At 40.7% G+C, this 17,116-nt stretch overlaps 1 protein-coding gene across 1 annotated transcript in view; it reads left to right on the forward strand.

The window, feature by feature from the left end:
• CALCR (calcitonin receptor) overlaps positions 1-17,116 on the forward strand; it is a 459,172-nt gene that overhangs the window by 424,438 nt on the left and 17,618 nt on the right. Inside the window, exons 11-12 of the mRNA XM_073629603.1 lie at positions 5,995-6,213; positions 12,867-12,908. Of these exons, the coding sequence (XP_073485704.1) occupies positions 5,995-6,213; positions 12,867-12,908 (261 nt within the window). The remainder of the gene's footprint in view (positions 1-5,994; positions 6,214-12,866; positions 12,909-17,116) is intronic.

Consider the following 17,116-nt stretch of genomic DNA (forward strand, 5'->3'; position numbering starts at 1 on the left):
CATAAAAATCAGCAATTCGTAATAAACCTTTATTCATCCACCAAGAAAAAAAAACAGGGGTATGAAACCCGGGGCAAATGTAGAGTTGCCGGTTAAGGGAGCCAAAGGAACATGGGGAGAAGTAAATTTATGAGCTTTACTTAGTCTGTCCCATAAACGGAAAGAAAAAGAAAGTGTAGGACACATTATAGGTGGCCTATTTTTGTTTTGTAACCACAATAAATGGCTAATTGAATTTGATGGATATAGAGATGTTTCAATTTTCATCCACGAGGGTCGTGGTGTTTGTGAACCGTTAGCCCCAGACCCCCTTGTAATCTTGGTGCATGTAAAGTGTGTGTATTCACCTGGGGTCTTTTATTCACCCAGATAAAGTTTGATATTTTTAGTTGAAGCAATTTGAGATAAGGCATATGGATCGAAATAGATAATGTTCTGAACAGATATAATAATCTTGGTAAGATGTTTATTTTGATTGTGTATAGTCTACCGAACCACGATGGTGAAGATCCTGCCCAGCGTTGAAGCTCTAGTGACAGTTTTTTATATAATGTGGAATAATTGGTTCTATACAAGGTATGAAGGGAAGGAGTAAGAAAAATTCCCAGATATGCAAGAGTTTCCTTTTGCCATTTAAAGGGGAATGAGTTTTGTATCGTTTGGACAGTATCTGCATTAAGGGTGATGTTTAAGGCCTCTGATTTAGAGCGATTAATTTTTAAGACCGTAAATGTCGGTAAAGTATTGCAATGTTTGGTATAGATTGGGTAGCGTTGTTATCGGGGAGGAGAGGAGCAAAAGGGCACATTTATGTTCTCTGTCACCACAATATATGCCTTTAATATCAGGGTGATTTCTGAGTTTTATTGCCAAGGATTCCAAAGCCAAGAAGAACAATATAAAAGAAAGGGGCATCCTTGTTGCGTACCTCTGTAAATATTTATAATTTGTGAACTAAACCCTTCACAATAAGTTTGGCTGTGGGTGTACTGTATAAGGTCCGTAGTATAGTCAAGAAATTGTGACCAAACCCATAGCCTTTTAATACATAAAATAAGTAAAATAAGTAGTCCCAGGACACAGAATCAAAGGCCTTATGAAGGTCCAATGAAAATAGCATTTTCTTTCGCATACCATAATTGTCCCAATCAGAGTATAGCGCCAAAATTATATTTATCAGTCTCCGGGTTTGATTGGGAGCTTGTCTAGTAGGAACAAACCCAACTTGGTCCGGATGGATATAATGAGATAAAAATGAGTTCAACCCTATTGCTAACACTTTTGTCAATATCTTAAGGTCTACATTAATAAGCGAAATTGGGCGATAACTTGCACAGTTGCTATGGTCCTTTCCCGATATAGGGATTACGTGGATAAAAGCCGCATTTTCATGGGTTGGCAAGGGAGAGGCCCTTTTCAAATTATTGAAAAATGAACATAATGCCGCATACACACGAGCGAACTTTACGGCAGACTTTGCCCGGCGGACGGGATTGGGTCGGACAATTCGATCGTGTGTGGGCTCCAGCGGACTTTGTTTTCTCAAAAGTTGGACGGACTTAGATTTGAAACATGTTTTAAATGAATCCGTCGAAATCGAGTCCGGTCGAAAAGTCCGCTCGTCTGTATGCTGGTTCGACGGACAAAAAGCCACGTTAGGGCAGCTATTGGCTACTGGCTATGAACTTCCTTGTTTTAGTCCGGTCGTATGTCATCACGTACGAATTTGACGGACTTTGGTGGATTGTGTGTAGGCAAGTCCGTTCATTCAGAAAGTCCGTCGTAAAGTACGTCGAAAACTCCGCGGGGCAAAGTCTGCCGTAAAGTCCGCTCGTGTGTACGCGGCATAAGTGTGGTACAAATAAATCAGAATATTTTCTATAATAGTGACCAGAAAGCCATCGGGACCTGCTTTTGATGGGTTTAAGTTTTCAATTGCTGTCCTAATTTCGTGATCCGTAAAATCACTTTCCATCAATTCTATATGATCTTTCGTTACCCTTGGGAGTGAGAGATCCTGAAAGAATTTATCAGCATGAATGGTGGAAAATGAATCCAGAGAAGCACTAAGTTTAGAATAAAAGTCAAGAATTCTTGGACTATAAGATGCGGTTTTTGGGTTAAATTACCATTTTTCAGACGTAACTTTGGCATAGCTGGGTTAAATCATGACTGAGTTTTTTTGCCAACAATGTGGATGGTTTGTCTCCAGTGGAATAGAATCGGTGTCTAGACCATTGTAGATTCGTCTCCGCTTTGGTAGTAAGGCTAAGATTTAGGATAGCACGCACTGCATCAATTTTATGTCGTCAATCCAAATGAGTATTATTTTTTTGTTCACGAGTGATACTCTGCAGTTCTGCTTCCTGTTGTAATGTGGTATGTTCACGGATTCACTCTGTCGATTTCAAGATGGTGAGGTGAAATATTGGGGATCAAATCCTGCATCATATGTATCGCATCTTCCAAATCCACCACCGATTCGGGTAATCCCCATACTCTAAAATTTTAACGTCCAGAATGATTTTCTAGATCTTCAATTTTAACATTGGCCAGATCTAATTGTTTTGCACATTTTTGAGTGTTTTTGAGCATTTTATTGTGTTTTGTCTTACGTTACGTCTTACGTTTTTGAACGTTTTTCTGCTCAAATGCAATAATTAAATACAAATAAATAATAATAAATAAATAAATAAAATGCATAAATCATCTTTATCATAAATAAATAATAATAAAAATACATTCAAATAAATAAATCTAAGTAACCCTAACTCCAACCCCTAATATTAACCCCTAACCCGAATACTAACCTCTAACCCTAACCCTAACCCCTAACACTATTATTAAACACTAACCCTAATCCTATCTCCTAACAAAATAAATAAATAATTATTATTAAATAAATATTTAATTGTAAATAAAATAAATAAATTAACTCCTAACCATAACCTTTAACCCTTTACAAACAAAGTAAATAAATAAATATACAATAAAAAAATGGATGAAAAAGCTGAAAAACATAGCAACAAATGATGAAACAGATGACATTTTTTTCAATTTTATTTTTTTTTAAACGCTTTAAAAATGCTCAAACAAACACTCAAAAATGCAGGTGTGCATGCAGCCATAGACAGTTAGCCAGGTAACCTACCAACATGTCTTTGGAAGGTGGGTGAAAACCAGAGTACAAAGGGAAAGCCACGCAAGCTCAAAGAGAACATGCAAACTCTGTGCATATAGTGGCCTGGCTGGGATTCAAAGTCCAAGGATCCCAGTGCTTCAAGGCAGAAGTACGAAACACTTAGCCACTGTGCTGTCCACTTTAAAATGTAATTCCTGTTTTGATGAAGTTGTTAATTATTTATGGGCAATTATGAAAGCAACATTTTTTTTTTTGCTTGGTATTAAAATAAAATTTTTCTTTGCAACTATGCGAGCTTTTCTACTAGTGATGTTTGCCGGGTTGCCTAGAAGCAGCATAGTACAGACATTTACATTTAAGCACAACCTTTTTATTAATTTTACATCCTCTCAGAATCACACCCGCTGTTCACCCCTCGGGGCACGCATCTGGCATGCTTTGTGATCACAGTAAAGGGCCAATCACAGCACCCCTTTACCATGTGATCAGATGTGTCCAATCACAGCTGGTCACATGTAAACAAACTTGTTGGTTATCAGCATTCCTTTCCTTTGAGGAGAAAAGAGACGTCCCCTGTCACACGGCAGGTGTGACAGGGGACATTTACACAGATAATCAGAGCACTGATCATCAGTGCATTGATTATCAGTGCAGCCCCATCAGTGCCAATCAGTGCCACTCAATGCTGCCTACCAGTGGCACCTACCAGTGCCTCCTCATCAGTGCTGCCTATCAGTGCCCATTAGTGTTGCCCATCAGTGCCACCTATCAGTGCCCATCAGTGCCGCATATAAGTGCCCATCAGTGCCGCCTCATCAGTACCTTCTCATCAGTGCCCATCAGTGCCGCCTAATCAGCGCCCATTAGTGCCACCTCATCAGTGCTTATCAGTGTAGCCTATTAGTGCTCATCAGTACAGCCTCATCAGTGCACAAAACATTTTATAACAGAAAATTTTTGGTCTTTTTTCATTTGTTTAGCAAAAAATAAAAAATCCAGTCGTAATTTAATACTACCAAAAGAAAACTCTATATGTCTCAAAAAAATGTTGTGCATATGTACAATGTTGCATGACCATGCAATTTCAAAGTGTGACAGCGCTGAAAGCTGGCCCAGTATTTAAAGCGGAACTAAACCCTCCAATCCTTTTCAGCAAAGGAAGCTGCTTTGATCTACAACTGCGATGGTGATCAGTTATGACTCCAGCCATTTGATGACTTGGACAGTTTGGTTGAAAGCACAAGCAAATGTGACAGTTAGCATTCCTGGCATGCCAGGAATGTAACTATTTTTGTGAAACCATTAAATTAATGGGTTTGGTTCCGCATTAACTTTTTTAACATGAAGGAACCTCTGAAACAACTTTCAGGGCTCAGGAAACTTCTGCTAATAATTATTATAACTACAGCTTATGATTTAAATGCATCCAGTTCTTCTTTGAAGCAGTCTACTGAGCTAGCAAGAGCTAGCTCCCGTAGAAATCTATTCCACATTTTCACAGCTCTTACTGTAAAAAAGTCTTTCAAAATGCAGAAGTTAAAGCTCTTTCCCACCAGGCATAAAAGTATTCCCTTGGCAACTGCAAGGACCTTAGAATGATTTTACACTGTCAACTCAACTGTCAAGTTTTTATCACTGTCGATGACCCTGTTAGGGAGACTTTACTTTATCTGTCCCTGTGACAGCTGGACAAGAAATGAAAAACCCTAATGCAGTCTACACACGAGCGGATTTTCCGTCGGAAAAAACTTGGATGGTTTTGCCGACGGAATTCCGCTCAAGCTTGTCTTGCATACACACGGTCACACAAAAGTTCTCTGAACTTTCGACCGTCAAGAACGCGGTGACGTACAACACTACGACGAGCTGAGAAAATGACGTTCAGTGCTTCCGAGCATGCGTTAAATTGTTTCCGAGCATGCGTAGGAATTTTGCACATTGAAATTTGTACAGACGATCGCATTTTCGGATAGGAACTTTTTCCGACCGAAAAATTGGGAACCTGCTCTTAATCTTTTGCTGGCGGGAATTCCACCAGCAAAAGTCCGATGGAGCATACACGCGGTCGCATTTTCCGACCAAAAGCTTTCATCTGTCTTTTGCTGGCCGAATTTCCGATCGTGTGTACGGGGCATTATCCTCAAAATGAAGTGCTTTGTTGACTTCTCCACTGGAGAGATTTCTGGTTACTTCCCCCCACCACCCTAATAGGAAGTTAAGTGATTTTTTTTTAATTGGGCCACAGACTACAGTAAAATCCTGACAGAGGTACCTGCTTTTGCCACTCTGTCCAAAATAAAAAAAAAATGGTAGTTTTAGGATTTAAAGTATAATTAAAGTCAAAGTGTTTTTTGTTTTTTAGTTTTGGATACAATGAAGAGGGATTAGAACACCTGTCTGTTTTTTTTACTGTCTGTGTCTCTATTGGGGAGATTCACCCTCTCTATATTTCCTGTTTACCGTTATCATCAAAAGTGAAAATAAAAGAAAATCACACATTTTTGGTTGACACAAGAAAAATAAAAAAAGGAGAAATCTTCCAATGGGGACACCTGTTCTGGTGACCTGGTGACACACTGGGATTCCCCCACTTTGCAGGGATTTCCTCTCACTTCCTGTTTCACCTATGGAACAGTTCCCCTATGGGACACAGATGGCAAAAAAAAAATCTCACAGGGGTTTTAACCATCCCTTCCCAAAATGAAAAACAAAGCTCTTGCCTTTAGTTACACTTTATTTGTGGCATATATTACAGAATACACATGTCAGAAGTACTAATATGACGTATAATCCATTTACAAACGTTACTAATGATTGACAGCACACTTATTTTCTCTCTTTCTTTTTTTCAGGTTAACTTGTTTTTCCTTCTGAACATTGTACTAGTGCTTGTGACAAAGTTACGAGACACCCATCGGGCGGAGTCCAACATGTACATGAAAGCAGTACGAGCCACGTTAATTCTGGTGCCATTATTAGGGATCCAGTTTGTTATATTTCCATGGCGGCCAGAGAACCGACTGGCGGGGGAAATTTATGATTATATCATGCACATATTGATGCATTATCAGGTACTGGACACTTGTCTTTTCCTTCTTTTTTTGTTTGTTTTAATCAAATTACAGTATATACAGTGCCTTGAAAAAAGTATTCATACCCCTTGAAATTTTCCACATTTTGTCATGTTACAACCAAAAAACTTAAATGTATTTTATTGGGATTTAATATGATAGACCAACACAAAGTGGCACATAATTGTGGAAAAAAAGTGGAAGGAAAATGATAAATGGTTTCCATTTTTTTTACAAATAAATATGTGAAAAGTGTGGAGTGCATTTGTATTTAGCCCCCTTTACTCTGATACCCCTAATTAAAATCTAGTGGAGCCAATTGCCTTCAGAAGTCACCTAGTTAGTAAATAGAGTCCACCTGTGTGTAATTTCATCTCAGTATAAATACAGATGTTCTGGGAAGCCCTCAGAGGTTTGTTAGAGAACCTTAGTGAACAAACAACATCATGAAGGCCAAGAAACACACCAGACAGGTCAGGTCAGGGATAGGGAAAGTCAGGGATTATGAGAAGTTAAATCTTTTAGTTACAGATGATTTGGAGGTCACTTACCTGATTGGATGGGGGTAGGTTGGTTAGGAGGGGGTTCAGAGATAGTCTAAGGCAGTGGTTCTCAACTCCTGTCCTCAGGACCCACTAACAGGCCAGGTTTGCAAGTTAACTGAAATACATCACAGGTGATATAATTTGCTGCTCAGTGATTGCAGTATTCTAGTCTACATCTCCCCCAAGGTAATATTTAAAATCTGGCCTGTTGGTGGGTCCTGAGGACTGGAGTTAAGAACCACTGGTCTAAGGGCAGGAGCATTGTAACATCAATTGGTGATCAGCACACAGTGAAAGATGCTCACATGTTTATTGATTTTATGGAAGTCTAAGCAGCTGGTGAGCGGTTAGGGGTCTTTGAAGGCTGTCAAATTAGTGTTGTATTGTAAAATAATCAGGCACCTATTTCAGCATGGTGTCCTCTATTTCATTGTGCTCAACTGGTAGTGATTATGAATCTGGTTATTTTAACGGTTAGTTTTTTTTAGACTATCCCTGAGGTGCCCAATATTGCTGCTGGGGGCCTAATATATGGAGTTGGTTCCACAATATTGCTGCTGGGGGCCTAATATATGGAACTGGTTCCACAGAGACATTGTGAGAGATTGTGATTGTTCCTAGTGCCTTTGAAGACCTGCAACCTTAATCTGCTTTATAGTTGTATTGTGTAAAAGAAATACATTTTGTATTTTTGCAATAGAAGGCCTCTATTGCTATTACCCCAATTTCAAGTGTGATTTGGTCAATTGCAGAGAATGTTATGGTAGTGTTGATGGAAAGTTGACTGGGAACATCTGTTCTATCCTAATCATTGCATTTTTATTTTAGGTCCCCTTTAAAAAGCATTAACAAGGCATTTAGGATTGTTATTAGGGACAAGCCTGGATTAGTCTCAGCTATTAGGCTACCATGCTATTGAACTGTGGGCATGGAATTCTCCACCACACAGCTGCATGTACACAAAAGGTTGGGGATACTTAAGACATCACCTAACATGGCCATATTAGGTTATTGATGTCACAAGCATCCCTGATCCTTTGAGTACATGCAGGTGGGGAAAACCCTGGCCACAGCTTATTTGCCCGAGAATGACAGCTGCCTTCTAGGTTTGGACAAACCCAAGTTCTTCACTAATAGCATTTATCTGTATTGAAAGTCATATAATATTTTACCTATGTTGAGCAAGTCATTCAGTGCTCCATTTCTGGGTCCAACATTATACCATGTGTCCCGTGGCAGCTTATTGTTGTGGGCATCAATGTCATCAGAGTCTTTGTTTGAAGTCTTCGCTAACATAAACTCCCTAGTGCATCAGGTGTACAAGAACAAGAACACTGCAAGACCTACTTGACAAAATGGACAGCAATTATCTGTGTTGAAATATGGACAGGTATATTTTTAGAAATGTTTAACACCTCTACCCACGCTGATGAAAAATGGACAAAGAAAGAGCAAAAAAGAACTTCAACAAAATATCAGGAAAACTAAGGTTATAACAAAAAGAAGGACAGCTAATGTCAGAGTTGACGCTGAAGACATAGAAGTAATAGACAGCATCTGCTTCCTTGGATCAATTATTAACATCAAAGGATCCAGCAGTCAAGATATGCTACATAGACTGGTACTTGGAAGAGCAAGGATGAATGATTTAAAAATGATCTTTCAAAGTACTGATGTGCCTACAAAGATCAGAACTGCACATGCTGTGGCATTTTCTGTCACACTCTGCGGATGTGAAAGTTAGACAATGAAAAAGCAGAACACAAACTGTATTTATGTCTTTGAAATTTGTTATTGGCAAAGGATTCTAAGAATCTCATGGACAGCAAGGAAATCAAAAAATCAGCACAGCAAGCCCAGCCTTTCATTAGAAGCCTTGACAACTAGGCTGAAGCTGACGGGTTTTTGACATTTGAGAAGAACCTACTTACCGGAAAAGACAAAAATGCCTGTAAAGTTTGGAACATGCCATTGCAAAGACTAGAGGTTGATTTAAGGTTCAGGCCAAACTCGGTCTGAACTAATGGGAACTGTTGCATGATAGCAGGTTGCTTACCCAGTCAGCTGCAGCCATGGGATTTCCCACCTCACAGCCACAGTGCCACATATAACAAAGGGATAGGGATGCTGGTGACACCATTGACCTAATATGGCTTCCGCTCACCCAACAAATTGAATTCAAAATACTGACAACAACTTACAAAGCCATCCACAACTCTGCTTCCAGCTACATCACTAGCCTAGTCTCAAAATACCAACCTAATCGTTCTCCTCATTCCTCTGAAGACCTCCAGCTCTCTAGCTCCCTCGTCATCACCTCCAGGACTTTTCCAGAGCCTCTCCCATCCTATGGAACTCCCTACCCCAATCTGTCTGATTATCTCCTACTCTGTTAGCTTTTAGATGATCCCTGAAAACCCTCCTCTTCAGAGAAGCCTATCCTACCCACACAACTGTATGTTTATTTTCTCTATCAGCTCACTCCCCACAGTTATTACCCTTTGTATCACTTGGCCCTCCATTCTAGATTGTAAGCTCTATGAGCAGGGCCCTCTGATTCCTCCTGTATTGAATTATATTGTCACTGTACTGTCTACCCTCAAGTTGTAAAGGGCTGCACAAACTGTTGGCGCTATATAAATTCTGTATAATAATAATACGGCCATATTTGGACAATGTCAATGACCAAGTACTGTATGGCCATACTAGGTCAATAAGCTCATCCTTACTGAAGAACCCAATAGAAGATCATTCTAGAGAAACATTATCCATGTGGTTGCCAGGAGTCAACATCAATTTGATAGCACTTGATAATAACCTATTCTCCATACTGATTCACTTTTTAAAGTGGACTTCAGCTGTGGGTTTTAGGTTAATCTTCAAGGTGACTGCAAAATCTGGTGTAGCTCTGCATAGAAGCCAATCAACTTCCAGGTTTTTTATGTCAAAGCTTAACTGAACAAGCTGAAGTTATAAGCTGATTGGCTACTATGCACAGCTGCACCAGATCTTGCACTCTCCAGTTTTAGTAAATCAACCCCACTGTCATCAGGCCCATTTGGTGGAAACTGACAGTGACTTAGAAAAAGACCTCCCAGCTGTTGAAACTTTCTACAGCTCCCATTGCCGCTCCTTCCACTGTCACAGAGAAAGGGGGGTCACTCCTTATTGGAAAATATAATTGTGTTTGTTCCAGCAAAGTCTAGTGTTGCTTAATTAGTTTCAGACTTTGGACGTGCTTTTACCTCCCCAAAATAGTTCATCGTTGTACACAGGACAAGAGTAGCACGTCCAAACCTACTGCCCTTCTCCACCTCCCAGTACACAGGAATACGGCTCTGATTAGACAAAGGCTGGCAGCTTTCAGCTGTCAAAAAATGTAAAAGCAATGCTTTGATGAAGGCTTCTTAGCCGAAACGCGTCAGCTTAGCCTGTACCCATGTACCCATGTAACCCAATAAAGGACTTTTATTCAAGATTATCCAAGTCGCCAGCCCTTTTCTGATTCAAAAAATGTAAAAATAACCCTTGCTCAGAGGCCACAGAAAGATATACACATTGTTACTTTTGTATCATTCTGTTCATTCATCTGCAGATCAAAGGGATCAACTTTAATCTGCAGATGAAGTCAGTTAAAGTGTTACTAAACCCACAACAGTAAAATCAGTCTGTATATGCAGTAAAGCATGCTTGTTCTACTCACTGTGGAACCTAAGGGGTTAATCCTCTGCATTGTGTAAAAAGGCTGTTTGATCTTGTCTTCTCTGATCCTCCCCTTCTTTCACTGTCCCCAAACCATCTCCTGATAAAACAGAGCCTTTGGAGTCACTCTGCACATGCTCAGTTTGGTGTGTAGTGCTAGAGAGTTAATCATTACATATTTAACATATATTTACACATTTCACATTAAAAAAAAACACTTTATTTCATTTGTAAATAACTGTATAATGCTTTGTGGCAGAATCATAACGTGGGACACGAACATGAGAAATCAAAAGTGCTCATTTTAAGGGTTAATATGCAAGTTATTGTCATATAAAGAGTTTGGGGACCTGGGTCCTGCCCCAGGGGACATGTATCAATGCAAAAAAAGTTTTAAAAATGGCCGTTTTTTCGGGAGCAGTGATTTTAATAATGCTTAAAGTGAAACAATAAAAGTGAAATATTCCTTTAAATTTCGCACCTGGGTGGTCCTGCCCGAAACTGAGCCTTTATTGGGAGGGAGTGATGGAGACCCTGGCATCCTTCGGGGATTGGTCTCTTCGACCAGATCTGGCCCTGGCATTGCTTGGCAGTATGGAAAATGTTGAGGCCTCAAGACATGAAAAACTGTTTTTGTTTTTTTGCTCTCTACTATGCCAGACGAGAGATTCTTCTTAAGTGGAAGCTACCCAACCCTCCCACTCATCATATGTGGATTGCCACTATTAACTCTGTCCTACCATTGTATAAGTTAACGTATGAGAGTAGAAACTGCCCCAAAAAGTTTGATAAGGTCTGGTCTCAGTGCATTAATGCACATGGTCATGCCCCCTAGGGCCCATGGTTACCCTGAGTAATATTAATGGCTCCTGTGGTATCTTTTGCTTATATCTGGATATGCCTGCTTAATAAATACCTCTTGTCCTTCCCCTGTCCTTTTTATTTATCTCAGGTACTTATATAGCGCCGTCAATTTACGCAGCGCTTTTACATATACATTATACATTCACATCAGTCCCTACACCCTCAAGGAGCTTACAATCTAAGGTCCCTAACTCACATTCATACATACTAGGGCCAATTTAGACAGGATCCAATTAACCTACCAGCATGTCTTTGGAGTGTGGGAGGAAACCGGAGTACCCGGAGGAAACCCACGCAGACACAGGGAGAACATGCAAACTCCAGGCAGGTAGTGTCGTGGTCGGGATTCGAACCAGCGACCCTTCTTACTGCTAGGCGAGAGTGCTACCCACTACACCACTGATCTATTGTGACCTTATTTATAATGTAATGTCCATATACTGTGTCATTGTCAACTTTAATACTTTTAAATAAAAAACTCTTTTAGTGTTAAAAAAAAAAATTCGCACCTGGGGGGGGTGTCTATAGTATGCCCGTAAAGTGGCGCATTTTTCCCGTGTTTAGAACAGTCCCTGCACAAAATGACATTTCTAAAGGAAAAAAAGTCATTTAAAACTGATTGCGGCTTTAATGAATTGTCGGGTCCCACAGATAAAAGTCATTAAAAAAAACAGCATGGGATCCCCCCAGTCCATTACCAGGCCCTTTGGGTCTGGTATGAATATTAAGGGAAACCCCGAACCAAAATTTAAAAAAAAATTGTGTGGGGGTCCCCCCAAATTCCATACCAGGCCCTTTTGGTATGGATATTAAGGGGAGCCATGCGCAAATTTAAAAAAAAAAAAAAAAAAGATCCATACCAAACCCTTATCTGAGCACGCAACCTGGCAGGCTGCAGGAAAAGAGGGGGAGACGAGAGAGCGCCCCCCCCCTCCTGAACTGTACCAGGCCACATGCCCTCAACATTGGGAGGGTGCTATGGTGTAGCCCACCAAAGCACCTGGTCCCCATGTTGATGGGGAATAGGGCCTCATCCCCACAACCCTTGCCCTGTGGTTGTGGGGGTCTGCGGGCGGGGGGCTTATCGGAATCTGGAAGCCCCCTTTAACAAGGGGACCCCCAGATCCCGGCCCTCCCCCCTGTGTGAAATGGTAACGAAGTCCATTCGTCTTCTTCTATCGCTCCGCCGATGGACCGAAAAATAAATTAAAAAACATCCGCCTCCATGGGAGGCACCCGCTGTATGGCGCTTCAGCGCCGATGACAGTTCTATTATAACTAAGGGCGGGGCCACATGGTGACGTACCCGGGTGACCCCGCCCCCCTTTGACGCACAGGGACTTCCCAATGGGTTCCCCGTGGCATCAGAGGGGGCGGGGCCACCCGTTTACGTACCAGGGTGGCCCCGCCCCCCTCTGATGCCACGGGGAAGCCATGTAAGCCATGTAATTCTTATTGATTAAGATACAGTTTCATGTTTAAACGGTGAACCTCTTTAAGCTTTTTTAGTGATTAACACATCATTTTTGTCTTTCTTTAAAGGGATTACTTGTCGCCACAATCTTCTGTTTCTTTAACGGAGAGGTAAGATTATCAGCCTCTTTTCTTGTATTGTGTCATTATGATGGAAATTCATTTTACATGGGAATATATTATAATTGTTCAGACTTATGTATGAATAATGTGTATTTCTTATCTACAGAGCTATGTTATATGATGGTGTTATGCACACTCCGGAGACAGCGGGTGTCCAACATGGAGGTCAGGCTATTGGCAGTGCAAGAACTGTAAAGCCGTGTACACACAATCGGATTTTCCAACGGGAAATGTGTGATATCAGGCTGTTGGTGGAAAATTCGACCGTGTGTACGCTCCATCGGACAATTGTTGTGGGGCTTTCCGGCAACAAATGTTGGATAGCAGGTTTTCAAATTTTCCGCGGACAATTGTCTGTTGTTGGATTTTCCAATCATGTGTACACAAGTCAGTCGGACAAGAGTCCTAAGTACAAACACGCATGCTCGGAAGCAAGGATGAGCCAGAAGCGGTCGGTCTTGTAAACTAGCGTTCGTAATGGAGAATTAACATTCGTGACGTGGCAAATTATGAAATCTCCAAATGCAGCGCACAATTCTCTTCTTCTTTAATGGGATAATAATTAAGCTGCTTTGCTGGTGATACTGATGGAGTTATTGCAAACAAATTTTCAAAGGCTTTTTTTTCTAGTGATATCAAAAATAATATTATTATGCTTTTTTTTTTTTGGGCAAATTACCACAACACCATTATCCCGTAGTTTTTAAGATCAAAGATACAACTATGTTGGTCTCCCTTGTTAAGTTTACATTGTATTTTTTAAACTGTAACTGCCTACTCCCAAACTGTCATTTGAAGTAAAACACATAGCCAAGTATTATTCTACACAATTTTTTTATTGTGCATTAAAAAAATAAAACAAATAAAATTAGACATGCTATCTGCCAATAGAACTTAACCAAAAAGTGCATTCTATGCATCCAAAAATATAGAAAATATACCAAATCAAATCATTATTATTCAACCAAAACAATAAAATAAAAGCCTCATGCATGTGTGCTGCTTCTTAATATAGGGGGGTCAACAAGGCCAAGAGTCGGTGAAAGCAGGGGTCCGTCATCCGGAGATAATCCGAAAATCATCCGGATTATTCTCCTGGAGCTCCCACAGCAAAGGCATATGACATAATTGGTCACGATTAATAAAGCAACCAATTTTTGGTCCAAGAAATCCTCCTCCTCCTGTTCCTGGACTGGACTTGGGTCAAAGCAATAACTCCAAGGCCAATAATAAATAACACGTTATCTCCTCCGATTCCGTAACATGGCTTGTTGAGGAAGGGCCGTTCAGAAACGAACTGAAAGGCACAAAATTAAAAGCGATAAATGAAAAATGCGAAAAAGAAAAGCGCGAATCAACACTCACCAAACTTCTACTAATACAAAATTAGCAGAAGGAGCCCAAAGGGTGGCGCCAATGAGCTGATAAAACACGTAGTACGTCTAGTACGTCACTACTTTCGTAATTGTTGGCCAACATTTGTGTGGCCGTGTGTATGCAAGACAAGTTTGAGTTAACAACCTTCGGACAAAATTCCACCCTGACTCATAGGGTGTTGATTCACTAAAGGTAAATAGGTTGTTCACTTTGCAAAGGATATCCAATCATGTGCAAGGAAAATAATAAACAGCATTTTTGCTTGCACATGATTGGATGACGGAAATCAGTAGAGCTTCACCCCATTCACTAAGCTCTGGGGATAATTCCCTTGCAAAGTGAACAGCCTGTTTGACCTTAGTAAATCAAACCTATAGATACATGCTTATGCAATTGGGATGATTTACTAAAGGCAAATAAGTTCTTTCCTGTGTAAAGCCTGGTACAAGCCACAGCTTCGTTCGGAGCCGCTGTACTAACAATCTGATGTTAGTACAGAAATCTCCCTTGCTGTGCTATTGTGCTTTGACGGGGGACAGCCCACCCGCCAGAACACTCCAGTCAGCGCTCTCAGCCATTGGCCACAAGGCCAGCTTCTGTCGGACCGGCTGCCATGCACAAGGGTGAATGACGGGTGTTTTTTATTGAACCAGCTGATGTTGCCCGACATTCGGCCCATGTGTATCAGGCTTAAGGGAAGTTGCATTTTACAAGGGAATTTGCCCTAGAGCTTAGTGAATGAGGTGAAGTTTCACTTTGCAAAGAATACCCAATCACGTGCAAGCAAAAATAAAAAAACAGCATTTTGTTTGCACATTATTGGGTGATTGAAGTCAGCAGAGCTTCCCCCCATTCACTAAACTCTGGGGAAAATTCCCTTGCAAAGTGCAACTTCCCTTGCTCCAGTCTGAATGAAGGAGCACAGGGGGGCACTTTTGGTCTGGGGGGAGGGGAACGTTCAATGTGCTAGCAGATTTAAATACACTAACAAATTGGAGCCGAACTCCAACAGCAACATTTTTTTTTTCTTTTAGGATAAAGGTTTTGCATGAATAACCAAAAGCTGATCATTTTCATCACTCCTGTATGTTACCTTCATACCTTAAGTGGTCTGTCTCATCTATGTAAACTGATACATTCTGCTGGAGAGCTTATGCTTTTGAAAAACAACAGACTTTCTGGCTGGATTACCAGGTGAAAATAGAAAATAGGTCTGTGTCTGTGTGTGCTCTGCATAGCGGAGCAGACACGGACCTGTCATCCACCTGCTCAGCGGGGATCAGCGGACAGATTCCATTACTTTGGAGGGATTTCCTCTCACTTCCTGATGTGGCTATGGGACAGGAAGTGAAGGGAGATCTTCCCAATGGGACACAGGTGGCAAAAAAAAATTAACAAATAAAAATAAATAAGATGAAAGGGGTAATAACACTCCTTTACTCTATCGAAACAAAAAGTTTTCCCTTTAGCTCTCCTTTAACCGCTTGCTGACCAACCACTGTCATTATACTGCGGCAGGTTGGCACGGCTGCGCAAATCGCCGTAGCTGTACGTCAGCAGCATCCCCGTTCTGTCAGGGGAAGTACAATGTGCTCGTCTGTTCCTAGTGATCAGGAACAGCGATCTCTCTCTACTCCCAGTCAGTCCCCTCCCCCCACAGTTAGAAACACCTCCCTGGGAACACTTAACCCCTTGATCGCCCCCTAGTGTTTAACCTATTCCCTGCCAGTGACATTTCTACAGTAATCAGTGGCAATTTTTAGCTCTGATCGCTGTATAAATGTCACTGGTCCCAAAGAAGTGTCAAAAGTGTCCGATCTGTCTGCCGAAATGTCGCAGTCCCGCTAAAAATCCCACTAAAAAAAAAATCGCAGATCACCGATATTACTAGTAAAAAAATTATTTAAAAACTGCTATAAATCTATCCCCTATTTTGTAGACGCTATAACTTTTGCGCAAACCAGTCAATATACGCTTATTGCAATTTTTTTACCAAAAATATGTAGAAGAATACGTATCGGCCTAAACTGATGAATACATTTATTTTTTTAATATTTTTTTTGGATATGTATTATAGCAAAAAGTAAAAAAAAAGTTTTTTTTTTCAAAATTGTCGCTCTTTGTTTATGGCACAAAAATAAAAACCACAGAGGTGATCAAATAGCACTAAAAGAGACTCTATTTGTGTGGGAAAAAAAGGACATCAATTTTGTTTGGGTGCAGCATCGCACGACCGCGCAATTGTGAGTTAAAGCGACGCAGTGCTGTATCTCAAAAAATGGCCTGGTCATTAAGGGGGTAAATCTTTCTGGGGCTGAAGTGGTTAACAGACCAAAAAGGGAGCAAATAAGAGAAGTTCATTATTAGGGTTTCATACACTTTAATGTAAATGTTTCACACTTCTCTTTCCTCTAATCATAAAGATGTCATATAGCGGAGCAGAAAAAGTAATTCTATCAGTAACCGTTTTCATTTGCATTACTTATCAAACCCCCGCAGTGCAGCTGCATGTTTTCAGGACTCTCGGTGAATTTTAAACAAATCTTTGGCTTCCAGAGTTATTTTATGGAGGTTTCTACTTGTGTCAGGGCAAGTCTAGATGGCTGCATACAGCCTTACTCCACCTAAAACATATATTTTAGTTTAAAGTGATTGTAAAGTCTCATGGTTTTTCACCTTAATACATTCTGTGCATTAAGATGACAAACCTTCTTTGCTGCATCTCCTCCTGAGACCCCCCATTTTCTTACCTGAGCCCGATCTGATCTAGCGATGAGCACTAGCCCAGCAGCTCCAGCCGCTGTCTCTCTCCTCATTAG

Source organism: Aquarana catesbeiana, linkage group LG05 (assembly GCF_042186555.1).
Source record: "Aquarana catesbeiana isolate 2022-GZ linkage group LG05, ASM4218655v1, whole genome shotgun sequence".
Lineage (NCBI taxonomy): Eukaryota > Metazoa > Chordata > Amphibia > Anura > Ranidae > Aquarana > Aquarana catesbeiana.